The sequence below is a fragment of the Garra rufa genome, chromosome 22 (genome assembly GCF_049309525.1).
Source record: "Garra rufa chromosome 22, GarRuf1.0, whole genome shotgun sequence".
Taxonomy (NCBI): Eukaryota; Metazoa; Chordata; class Actinopteri; order Cypriniformes; family Cyprinidae; genus Garra; species Garra rufa.
In genome coordinates, this window is record NC_133382.1 from 13,224,177 (window position 1) to 13,238,040 (window position 13,864).

General features: G+C 34.3%; 1 protein-coding gene across 1 annotated transcript in view; it reads right to left on the bottom strand.

Moving 5' to 3' along the window:
• Positions 1 to 13,864, bottom strand: part of ccser2b (coiled-coil serine-rich protein 2b) — a 69,007-nt gene that overhangs the window by 17,609 nt on the left and 37,534 nt on the right. The window contains exons 6-8 of the mRNA XM_073828458.1: positions 11,574 to 11,654; positions 10,702 to 10,788; positions 9,847 to 9,951 (exon numbers count right to left, since the gene is read on the bottom strand). Of these exons, the coding sequence (XP_073684559.1) occupies positions 9,847 to 9,951; positions 10,702 to 10,788; positions 11,574 to 11,654 (273 nt within the window). The remainder of the gene's footprint in view (positions 1 to 9,846; positions 9,952 to 10,701; positions 10,789 to 11,573; positions 11,655 to 13,864) is intronic.

Sequence of the window (13,864 nt, forward strand, 5' to 3'; positions counted from 1 at the left end):
ATTTTAATAATGATAACCTACCACCTCTAGCTACATCCAGCATTTCAAATCATTATCTGAATTACAATAATGTCTCTTTCTAAAGGCAGGGAGTTAAGGGAAGCTTCAGTTTTTTTTTTCAGACAGTTTGGTCTGAAAGAGCTGTTTACACGGCAATGAGGTGTGAAGAACAAACTGCAGAACATGAAAGCACATCACATAATTATGCCTCAAGGCCCATGTTCTCTATGTTCCCTACTCATACAAAACAAAAAGGATGACGGATGTGAGGGAAGATGTTGTATAATCAGGTATACAGTATTACTACAATAACCATAGATAACCACTACCTGAAAAATGAAGAACTAAGTACTACATGAAGACAGAAGGGCTTTGATAAAAGTAATGAAGTTATCATTAGACAAAAAACAAGCATACTGCGAAATGTGAAAGTAAAAACTGAAATGTATTCAATAAGGATTCATTTAGACTTTCATTTTTTTTTTTTTTTGGAAAGTTTTTCTTACTGTTGCTTATGTTGGTTGCTCTGGTTTAATAGACAAAGAAAGAAAGAAAGAAAGAAAGAAAGAAAGAAAGAAAGAAAGAAAGAAAGAAAGAAAGAAAGAAAGAAAGAAAGAAAGAAAGAAAGAAAGAAAGAAAGAAAGAAAGAAAGAAAGAAAGAAAGAAAGAAAGAAAGAAAGAAACATATACAGTTGAAGTCAAAAGTTTACATACACCTTGCAGAATCTGCAAAATGTTAATTATTTTACCAAAGTAAGAGTTATCACACAAAATGCTTGTTATTTTTAATTTAGTACTGACCTGAATTAGATATTTCACATAAAAGGCTTTTACATATAGTCCACAGGAGAAAATGGTAGTTAAATTTCAAAAATGGCCCCAATCAAAAGTTTACATACACTTGACTCTTAATACTGTGTTGTTACCTGAACGATCCACCTTTTTTTTTTTTTTTTTTTTTTTTTTGGTTTTGTTTAGTGATTGTTCATAGGTCCCTTGTTTGTCCTTAACAGTTAAACTGTCCAGGTGCTTCAGAAAAAAATCCTTCAGGTCCCACAAATTGTTTGGTTTTTCAGCATTTTTGTGTATTTGAACCCTTTCCAACAATGACTGTATGATTTTGAGATCCATCTTTTCACACTGAGGACAACTGAGGGACTCATACACAACTATTACAAAAGTTTCAAATGCTCACTGATGCTCCAGAAGAAAAAACGATGCATTAAGAGCCAGGGGTGTAAACTTTTGAACACAATGAAGATGTGTAAATTTTTCCTGATTTGCCTAAATATCATATTTTTTTCCATTTAGTACTGCCCTTCAGAAGCTACATAATATATTTACATGCTTCACAGAAGGAAAAATAAGTTACATTTACCTGATCTTCAAATTCAAAAAGTTTTCACCCCCAGTTTAATGCATTGTTTTTCCTTCTGAAGTATCAGTGAGCATTTGTACCTTTTGTAATTGCATATGAGTCCCTCAGTTGTCCTGATGAAAAGACGGATCTCAAAAGCATACAGACATTGTTGTAAAAGGTTCAAATACACAAAAATGAAAAACCAAAGAATTTGTTGGACCTGAATACTGAAACTGTTCTAAAGACAAACAAGGGACTCATGAACAAATGTTACTTAATAAAAAAAAAAACACAGCTGTGGATCATTCAGGCAATAACACAGTATTAAGAATCAAGTGTATGTCAACTTTTGAACAGTGTCATTTTTAAAAATTCAACTATTATTTTCTCTTGTGGACTATATGTAAATGTCTTTTTTTATGTGAAATAGCTTATTCAGGTCAGTACTAAATAAAAAAATAACATGCATTTTGTATGATTCCTCCTATTTTGGTAGAATAGTTAACATTTTGCAGATTCGGCAACCTGTATGTAAAGTTTTGACTTCAACTGTAGTGAATATACAGTAAGTAAAAATGATACAAAAACATTAATAATTTTGTTAATAAATTTAGTTTAATTTTGCACACTTGTCAGCACAGGACAGTTGGTTTGCACTGCATGTCTTGAGGCATTGTTTGCAGATTGATAGGTTTGCAAGTTAACATTATGTTTTCTCAGAATGCCAAGTAATTTTATATTTTGCTTCAGCATTGCTTTTGCCACAGTGCTGCTTTTTTAGTGAGTTGAGGGAAAATATATTGAAATCAACATCTTTTGTTTTGTCTACCATTTCTAATCACTCAGCTGGCTCACTGAATGTCACTGACTAAATGTCCAACATTTTCACAATGACGGTATTATACGTTTTGCATTTTACATTTTTCGTACTGCATTTTTTAGTATCGATATACCCTGCATTTCCTAGTTTAAAAAGCCCATCAAAAATGGCTAATTGTGTTAAAACATCTTGGTCTTATGGTCTTGAGCTTGAGACCTCTCAGGACCACATAAATACAGCTTTGGATTGGATCTTTGTGTCATTACTGTCTTGGTCTTACAGTCTGAGGTAAAATCATTGAAATAACTGTTGGTAATAATTCAGCATTTTTCCATTTCTCTATTTAAAATGGACAGTCTGGTTCTTTTTAACGCATACAGATCCTGATCTGAATCTAGGCCTCAGGAGTTAAGCTCAATATTTGCTTTAGTTGTTCATAAGGTACTACATCTCGCGCTCATTGTGCATGCTGTGAATCTCTATAGCAAAAAGCTGGGCTGTTGCTTTAAAACTACCCGAAAAAGAAGACAGGAATAAATCAATAAAAACAACAGGAGATGAAGTTAGCAAACAACAAAAATGGATATGCGAGGAGGTCAGAAGCATATTTGTTCATTATTTGTTCAACTTCGAAAAAAGTTTGAAAGAGTATACAGTAAATCAGAGATGGGCAACACTGGTCCAGAAGGGCCACTGTCCTGCAGAGTTTAGCTCCATCCTTTATCAAATACACCTGCCTGTGCTTTCAAATAATCCAGAAGATGTTAGATGTTTCAGGTGTGTTTTATTAAGGATGAAGCTAAACTCTGCAGGACACAATGTACAGGGTAGAGTTGCCCATCCCTGGTATAAAGCACATTTATTTAAGGCAGTTTACTCGTTTACTTTATTATTAATTTTGACTTTATTCTCATATTTATTCTTTATTCTCTATTCACAAAATATTTTGTTTATTCTCGTAACTTTATTTTCTTTATTCTCAAAATATAACTTTAATCTTGTAATTACTATTACTTAATTCTTGTAATTTGGACTTTATTCTTAAAAATATTGTGACTTTGTTCTCATAATCTTAACTTTATTCTTAAAATATTTACTTTATTCTTAAAATATTTCAACTTTATTTTCTAATTTCGACTTTGTTCTCTTTATTCCTAAAATATTATAACTTTTATTTTGACTTTATTCTCTAAATATTTTGACTTTATTCTTATAATTTTGACAAAATATTTAGTGTTTATTCTCGTAACTTTATTCTCTTTATTCTCAAATTATAACTTTTATCTTGTAATTACAATTACTTAATTCTCGTAATTTAAACTTTCTTCTCAAAATATTTCGACTTTATTCTCATTATTTCGACTTTATTCTCATCATTTTTACTTTATTCTCTTTCTTCTCAAAATATTATAACTTTTATGTAGGAATTCCTACGACTTAATTCTTGTAATTTTGACTGTATTCTCTAATTATTTGAACTATTTTCGCAAATTCCAATTTATTCTCAAAATATTTCGACTTTTATTTTCAGATTGCTTCGACTATAACTTTTGCTCGATTATAACTCGTAATTGCTATGTCTTAATTCTCATAATTTTAACTTTATTCTCAAAATATTTTGACTTCATTCTCGTAATTTAGACTTTATTCTTAAAAAATTTAGACTACAACTATAATCTCATATATATATTTTTTTATTATTATTATTATTTTCTTTTTTTAAATGTCACTAAAACGCTGTTGTGATTTTGGCAATCCATGGGATGAAAAATATATATTTTTTCATATATATATATATATATATATATATAATCAAACAAACAAACAACAACAAAAAAAAACTAAATAGACACATATTTAATGGTACATTTTTTGCTTACATTTTCTTTTTATAGTGTCTATGAAAGTGGTTATGATTAGGTTTGGGGCTAGGGTTTAGAATCTAAAATATATCTATATAAAAATGGAACTATACAAATATATTTATGATCTAAAAGATTGGTCTATTAGTAAGATTTGTCCAGTTTTAAGTCCATATTGTATATTTCAGTATGTAGCCAACAAAATTACAAAAAAAGTCATTATAAATATATGAATATTGGTCTGGATCTTGGGGGTCTGGTACTGGACTTAACTCCAGCTCTGGAAGTATCAATGTAAACACGTCCAATACACAGATTTTACGAAATTATAAGGGTTGGTCAAACAGATGAGAGAGAATAAAAACAAAGACAACTTAAAAGAGAATAAAAATCAGGAAAGACAGAGAAAGAAACAATGAAACAAACAAAGAAAGTAGTGTGAACCTGTATGATCCAGATGGACTGTCCTCGCTGTATAGAATAAGAGACCATGCAAACAGAAAGAAAAGAGGAAGGACTTGAGAGGATGCTTTAGAGAAAAGACAGGCAGTACTATACCACGCAGTGTCTCTGAAGTAATGTACTAGATGCTCCACTCCTTTTGCCAGAGTTTGGGAGAGGCAGAGGGAGAGAAACAATAAGGAAAATTCAGTCAATGAAAGTTTTAAACACAGATGGCAGGAGTAGAACAGGAAGCGACCAAAGCACACAAGACAAATAGCATGAAGGCAAACTATTTTACTATATCATTATAAAAAAACAAAAACAAATGGCAAAACCTGAACAGCCATTCACAGCCATGACAGTGATCAAGGCTTTGTGCATCACAAGACATGAATAAAAGCCAAAAAAAAAGAAAAGAAAAATGCATTCAGGTCCATGCTCATTAAGACAACTTAAAGTCTGAGGATTGTCCCCTTTTTTTGAAGGATCCTACATTGAGAAAATCGAAAGCTGTCTCTTTCCTAGTCTGACAGTCCTGACAGCATTTGCAATCATTCTGGCTTGACCACATGTCACATGCACTTTTACCAAAAAGCTTTGTAGGGAACGACTTTTTTTAGTCAAATTTAGTTTATTTGATGATTTGTTTCCATAAACATGATGGCAGCTACTGAATTGTGGGTTACTATACAGCTCATCCTTTACTCATCTTAATGTTGTTCCAAAAAATGCTTTTTAAACCTTTTTTTTTCCATTAGGACTAAAAAATGTTTAGCAGAATGTCCAAGCTTTTCCTTTCTATACAAAATTAAATGGAGTACTTGTCAAAAGACCAAAAAGCAAAAAAGATGTGCTACAAAAGTAGCCTACATAACTTTATTCTTCTGAAGCCATGCAATGTTTTATAAGGAACAGAGATTGAAGGATTGCTTACTGAAAGTTCATTGAAAATCTGCTGTAGCTCTCAAATCGCAATTGTATTTTACGTACATTCCAACTTGACATCTCAAGGTGAAGTTACATCATACGGTTTTCATGTCTCATGATCAAACATATTGTGTCTCATGAATGCAAGCATGAACAAGATTTGAGAGCTGCTTTCAATGAATAAACACTTTTTTTTGGCCTGTTCCTCAAAAAAGCTATTGCTTGACTGATGGAAAATCTGGAACGACATAAGAGAGAGTAAATGGTGAGTTTTTAATTTTTTGGGTCAACGATTCATTCCTTTCACCCTCACAAATGCATATTTTCAAATGAAAAAAGATTATGAATCCAGATATCTCATAAGCATGAAAACAATTAAACAGCTCAGACCATCTAGGAAATTTAATGTGAGTATGGTGATTGTCTGGCTTTGCAGACAGTCATTATAAGTACTATACAGAAAAAAAAAACCTAGATGTCTGCAGAGTCTAAACCAAGTAGACAGACAGGGGACATAAGGACAATGAAATTAAAAGGAGTGGAAATGATGGACTGGTTCTGCACTGGAATGTGATTGGACGGTGGGTTTGTGTGCATGACGCAAGGGGCACAGGGGAGAGGCAGGCGGGCATGCAGCAAGCACTGGGGCTAGTGCGCAGACTGGTTCGCTTGGTTAAGGACTCACTCTGTCTGTGATGACGTGGCGCGCATGGCCGCACACTCCCCCGCTTTGAGTGTTGCCAAGAGGAGAGGATAGGGGCAAGCAAAATGCCCTGTACGGAGGAAGAGAAAGAGAAAGACTGATCCCAGCACCATACACACTCAGACACACATACGTTACATAAAGCTAGACGGTCGTTTTTTGTTTATCGACTTAGTGCCAGAACAGGAAAAAAAAAAACTTTCAAAAGTTAAAGCCACAATTACTCAGCTGGGTACATTTATGGATAATTTGTTCTGTCAACGTATAGGAATACTAGCGTCACAGGGCCAAACTTTTCATTTTAGCATCCAAACAAGGTCCACTTTTCAAATGGTGACATTTAAGGCCACCAATCACAACTAAATTTGTTTTTTATGCAATGTTCAGGTGCAGGGTTGTTGGAAATCAATGATACCTTGTCACGTATCAGTTTTTTTTTTCCTTCCTATAATATATATAAATATATAAATATACAACATATATACATTCTAAACCCATTTGATGAGGAAGTGTGTCCAAACTTTATACTAGTGTATAAATATATAAATATATATATATATATATATATATATATATATATATATATATATATATATATATATATATACAGTGCCCTCCACTAATACTGGCACCCTTGGTAAAAATGAGCAAAGGTGGCTGTGAAAATAAATCTGCATTGTTTATCTTTTTAAACTTTCATTCATAAAATTTACAAAATTCTAACCTTTCATTGAGGTAAAACAATTGAAAGTGGGGCAAACTCACATTATGAAATAAATGTTTTTCTCTAATGCATGTTGACCACAATTATTGGCACCCCCTAGGAATTCCTATGAATAAAATATCTCTATTCATATTTATATTTTTTATTACTTGGAGCATGAAATTGTGAAGCCATGACTTCCTGTTCCACAGGATTATAAATATGAGGAAAACAAAGGCCAAATTCCCTTAATCATCCAACACAAGGAGTGAAAACAAAGAACATAGTTCTGATGTGCAGAACAAGTTTGTTGACCTCCACAAAATAGAAATTTGCTGTAAGAAAAGAGCTAAATTGGAAAATCCCCATTTTCACCATTAGGGCAATAATAAAGACATTCCAATTAACTAAAGATGTTACAAATCTGCCTGGAAGAGGATGTGTGTCTATATCATCCGTACGCACGATAACGAAAAGAGTTTGAGGGGCCAAAGACTCGCTAAGGATCACAGCTAGAGAATTGCAGAGATTAGTTGAGTCTTGGGGTCGGAAAGCCTAAAATAAAATTATCAAACATCACCACATGTTGTTCCAGAGGGTTTCAAGAAAAATCCTCCTGGCTCATTCAAAAACAAACTCCAGCATATTCACTTGTCAGACATGATTGGAACTTCAAACAGGACTGGCTTCTATAGTCAGATGAATCTAAAAATGAGCTTTTTGGCAGCTAACCCTCCAGATGGTTTTGGTGTAGACAGGGATAAAAAAGTACCCCATGCCCACGGTTAAAAACACTGCTGGGTCTTTAATGTTGTGGACCTATTTTTCTGCCGGAGGTCCTGGAAATCTTGTTCAGATACATGGCTTCATGGATTCTATCAAATACCAGCAGATATAAAATCAAAACCTGACTGCCTCTGTTGGAAATCTTATAATGAGCCGTGGTTGCATCTTTCAGCAGGATGATGATCCAAAACAAACATCAAAATCAACACAAAAATGTGTCACTGAGCACAGAATGAAGCTTCTACCGTCCCAGTTCCCTGACCTGAACCCTGTAGAAACTGAAGAGAAGCAGCACCAACATGAAGCTGGGAAGAGAGAGATTCTGGAGAATCTAGAGAGATTCTGTATGAAGGAATGGTCTCTGATCTTTTGTCAGGTGTTCTCCATACTCATTAGACATTGTTAGAGAAAACTCAGAGCTGTTATCTTGGGAAAAGGACATTGCAATAATTGGGTGCCAATAATTGTGGCCAACGTGAACAAGAGAAAAAACATTTGTTTCATAATCCCCCACCCCCCAGTTTCCTTTGTTTTACTTCAATGACAAGTTAGAATTGTGTGATTTTTTTTAAATCAAAGATCAAAAGGATAAATGATGCAGATTTATTTTCACATCTACCTTTGCTCATATTTACCAAGGGTGCCAATATTAGTGGAGGGCACTGTATATTATATATAGTCTTCTGCTGCTTTCAGTTTTGTTGAAGTTTTATGCATCATCATTCAATATAATAAACTGCAATGCAGTGGTTTTTGTACTTCTATCTGATGTCTTCCCATTCTTCGGATTCTTGTTAACTCCTGCATATTTGATTATCATTAAACATAAGCTGTAATTGGATCCACACTACTCTCCTCTTTGACTGTTCGATTACATATCTGGCAGACTCCGATAAATTCAAAATAAGATCTTGAAAAGTGCACAGAGTAGCATTTTGTCATTTTTGTGTTCAATTGGCATCACACTGTTCATTGAGGTCTGTATGAGGGTTGGAATAAGTGAACCACTTCAAACCGGACAACCAAAGGGAAATTTCCATTCTCGATAGAAGTATACCTGATATCACCCAATAAAACACCCTGAATCCAACTGACTTACCATGATAAGGAACTTCCAATGGGGTGTTCACACTGACAGTGATTTACAGTGATGATGAGAAACAGTCATTCATTTTCAATAAAATTGCTGAAAAAAAGCAACATGGTGCAGCGGCCACTAGAAATCACGCACCGCAGCTTTACAGGGATAGTTCACCCAATATATCTTCTTTTAAATACCACAGAAGAAAGAGATTCATTCAGGTTTAAAACAACATGAGAGGGAATAAATGATGACGGAATTCTTACTTTTGAATAAACTATGACCATAGAATAATCTTTTATGCAAGTTATATATAAAACTACAATGGAACCCTGCCATAAACATACACAACAAAGTGTGCATCTTATATGATAAACAGTCTTCCATTTGCAAAACACAATGCAACTGTTCCTATGTGATGCAGTGTAACATAGGAGTCAGATCGTTGAAAATAACGTACCACCTACATGAAACCCTACTCTAATCCTAACCAATAGTGTTAACAAAAGCAAATGTGCATTTGCTGAAATAACCATACTACTCTAGTCTGCTTATGCAAGTCTTTGAGCTTTTCATGACTTTTTTTTTTTTCACGGGAGCCATACCCGACTGCTCTGCATCGCAGGTTTATGTATCAGGTAATTCAAAATAAATAAATTTACTGTGTCAGAAAATCCATACATATGAAGTCGGTTACATGCTACAAACATCACAGTGTATTAGTTTACAAATTACACACTGGTAGAAGTGTTTTGAAGGGTAAATGTATCATTGTGCAAGGAACCATGCAAAATACGTGGCTATTAATAATCTGCCCCTGGAATCATAACTTGTGTAAAATAGAATAAAAGTTCTTGGTGTTTTACTGCCAATAGTATTTATTTCAGCTGGTAACTAGAGCAAATTGTATGTATTGGTACAGTACATTATTGAAGTTATTATTGAAAAAAAAAATGTTTTCCTAACAAGCCTGTGCTGGAAGAATCAGAAACACGTATGCCATATGATTTCAGGTGCATGCACATCCTTATTACCTACAGGTGAAAGACTGGGCTGTGCCTCTGTCAGTCAGTACTATCCCTAACTATTTATCTAATGTAACCAACACTATAGTGATAAAGCTTCCCTGGTCCTGTTTTCTATCTTGCATTTATACTCACATTATGTGCCTTCCACAAGGTTTGAGTATCCTTGTCCTGGTGCTCTGGTGACTTAGCCTCTGACCCCTGCAAGCAGCGGCACTGCACATCTTCTACTGGAGAAGACTATAAAAAAAATTTAAATTAAGTGGTCATGTACTGCCGCATAAAACATTATAATTAACAGCATACAAATGACTCAATGGTCTCATCACATCTGTTTTTTTTTTTTTTCAGGTGCTTTCAAAGCAGATTACAACATACATTAAAAGACATTTAAGTTAAAAATGATATGTTATTTAAATACTATTAATATATTATTTGTGAAGTATACAATATATGGTCAAATCTAATGAGAATCATCTCTGCCAATAATAGGAATTACAAAAATGTCACAGTGCAATAAAAAAACTAAATAACAATAATTATGTTACTATTATAACTTAAATTTAAAAACATATATTATTTGCCTAAAGTTAGCTTAAATTTTTCATATAACACAGTATAAAAAGACAAACTTTTACACAGAAAACTATAATATAAACTATAATATATTCACTCTAGCTCCTTGATAAGAGACTGTATAAATAGTTTTTGCATGCAAAAACTGAGTTTGATTTTGTAAATAATAAACAGTTAAACACTACCTGTTTCATGGTTTATTCAGTAGCAACATGATTTTATTGTTACTTCATTCACAATCTTATTGATGAGTTCTTTACTTACAATAGCACATTTCAGAAATCTAGTTTTTCTCAGAACTTTTTTTCTGCACTTTTCTGAGAGATTTCTACAGTGACTTTCAGGCTGGTGTCTTTGTGATTTTTGGTTTGAAGTCAGTTTCTCTTCAGTAAATATTTATACTATAATACATACCAGCTGCTGGGAAAGTTCAGCAATCATCCTGTCTTTGCTTCTAAGCTCATCTCTCAATTCTTGAACCTCTTTCAGGAGCAGCGCCACCTAGAAAAGAACAGAAGACAAGATAAACCTGCATCTTTTTTGCCCAATTAGAACAGGGGTTGATTTGTATCAGTGCTTAAATGGGAATATGTAAAATTTACAAGCTTAGTCACATGCGATCAGTTATTAGCCTAATCAGTTGACACAATACACACATAAGTTTTGTTTTTCTTAGGTGAGTCGGCTCTGCTATTGGTGTATTAAACTATTCAGGTTTCTAATGTCACATTTTATTACACATTACAACGCCAGATAACATACATATGTCAGCTCATTTAGATAAAATTCTCTCTTCTGCCAGAGCTGTGGTGCAGTGGACTGTAAACATTCATTTTTAAGGTTCATGTCTGTGAATTAATTATTACTGCAGATGTGAACAGTAATGTTTATGGTCTCTTCGGGGAGGATAAGCAATAAATAGCAATCATCAAGAGCAACCGTAGAGAAATATAAACACGTCTTTAAATCTGCCATTTATTAATTGCAATAAGCTTTGTGCTGTTACTTTTAATATGAAAGAAATTGTACAATTCTGTCAATTTTATCATGAAATATAAACAATACATGTGGTTTTGATGCTTTTTAATGTGGCGGTCGCTGAAAAACTTTTTTTTATTTACAGAAGAAAAGAAATTGGTAAAACTAGAAGGACCTTGGCAATGCATTATAATAAAAAAGAAATATGAAATATGATGGCTTCAAGCATGGTTTCCCTTTTCTAAACCCTTTTATAAAATTTAAAGAAGAACAAGAACTTTGAAAAGGACTATAACACAAAATCTTACCTTATCATCAAGTAAAGATTGGTCAGTGGATGGTGGAGTATGAGCCTCTGAAGTATCTTCAACTGAACCATCTGTCTCAATCTAAAACAAACACCATACAAAATCAATCTTATAGTTCTGCAGTTGAGTCACTTGTTATATTCTTAAAGTTGCTCAGTGTTTGGAGGTGGTTATACTAGACTTGTGTCCCTCCACTGACTGCTACTCATTTGTATGTGAATGCTGCAGACCAGAAATACAAGCTAACACAAAAGTTTGAAAAGTTCATGTAACCTAAAACACTGTCTAATACTCGATGGCTGCTCTGTCAACTCTTCGTCATCAGTTAGAAACCTAGGTGTGCTATTCGATAGCAATCTTTTGTTCGAAAGGCACATTTCTAGCATTTGCAAAACCGGATTTTTTTCATCTCAAAAATATATCGAAATTACGACCTATGCTCTCGATGTCAAATGCAGAAACGTTAATTTATGCATTCATGACCTCAAGGATAGATTATTGTAATGCTTTATTGGGTGGTTCTTCTGCATGGTTAATAAACAAGCTCCAGCTGGGCCAAAATGCAGCAGCTAGGGTTCTTACTAGAACCAGAAGGTATGACCATATTAGCCCGGTTCTGTCACTTACTAGAACCAGAAGGTATGACCATATTAGCCCGGTTCTGCTGCACTGGCTCCCTATTAAACATTGTATAGATTTTAAAATCTTGCTAATTACTTATAAAGCCCTCAATGGTTTAGCTCTTGAGTACTTGAGCGAGCTCTTACCACATTATAGTCTCTCACATCCGCTGTGTTCTCAAATCTCTGGCAATTCGATAACACCTAGAATATCAAAATCAACTGCGGGCGACAGGTCATTTTCTTATTTAGCACCTAAACTCTAGAACAATCTACCTAACATTGTTTGGGGGGCAGACACACTGTGTCAGTTTAAATCGAGACTAAAGACACATCTCTTTAACCTGGCCTACACTTAACACATTAACACATTAACACATTTTTATAATCCAAATCCATTAAAGGGTTGTTAGACTGCATTAATTAAGTCAACCGGAACTGGGAACACTTCCCATTACACTTGACATACTTATTGCATCATAAGAAGAATGGCATCTATGCTAATATTAGTCTGTTTTGTTCTTATTCCGAGGTCACCATAGCCGCCAGATCCAGTCTGTATCCAGATCAGATGGTCACTGCAGTCCCCCGGATCCGATCTGTACCCAGCCCAGATGGTGGATCAACACCTAAAGACGACCTCTACAGCCCTGAATGTCAGCAGAGACCACATCAAATAGATGAGCCCCAGAAACGGATCATCAGTAAAGAACTCCTCACCTAGACGGCCGATGGCGCAAGACCACGGGAACAAGATGAGTCCTTTGCGAATCTGACTTTGATGTTTTGCACTATTGACGCTATTGTCCTATTTAATACTGTAAAGTTGCTTTATATCACTGGGGATCACAATGTCATTGCACTGCTGGCCGCTTTTAGTCGTTTTAAACTCCTTTTAGTAGACTTTAGCTTTTGACCTTACTAGTTGGAAGTCTCTGTCTAACTTTGAAGTTTTGCCAATGGTCACTGTCACCTCAAATCTCCAACTCCACCAATCAGAGTAAATTCCCTTTAGATAGCATGCTGGGCTATGCAAATCCATGCCCTAGCAATTAGCATGCATGCTCTGGCATACTGTGGTGCCTGTATCATTTTTCAGTGCCATTACCCTAAGATCTCCACACCAATTATTTAAATTCTTCTCTCAACTATTCACTCATTTCAAGTCAACATGAAATCATAAGGTCAAAAAATACATACATATGTACAAATAAATGAGATACGAACGGTCCATTAGATAACACTTTATTTTGACATTCTACTAACAGTAATTAACTTTGCAACTACATGTCAACTAGCAGTCATTAGAGTATTAGTAGACTGTCTGCTTAATATCTTCTAACATTTTATTTGTATGTCAACTTACTCTACTAACTCGCAACCTAGCCTAACAGGCTCTATTCTGAGAGTTAGTAGACATTTATTTGCAAATTAATGAGAATTAGTTGACATGTAATTTGAAAGTTACTTACAGTTATTAGAATGTCTATTAAGAGGACCATCAAAATAAAGTGTAACCGTCCATTATTACTCAGTTTACATTGTAATGCATCTCTTGAGAGAAAGTTCATGTAATTGAACGTCTTTTTCATACACTGGACTGCTGTATTTTTATCCAACAATTAAAAATGTACTTGCGTTGGGAGTTAACAGGAGACTAATGGTATTCAT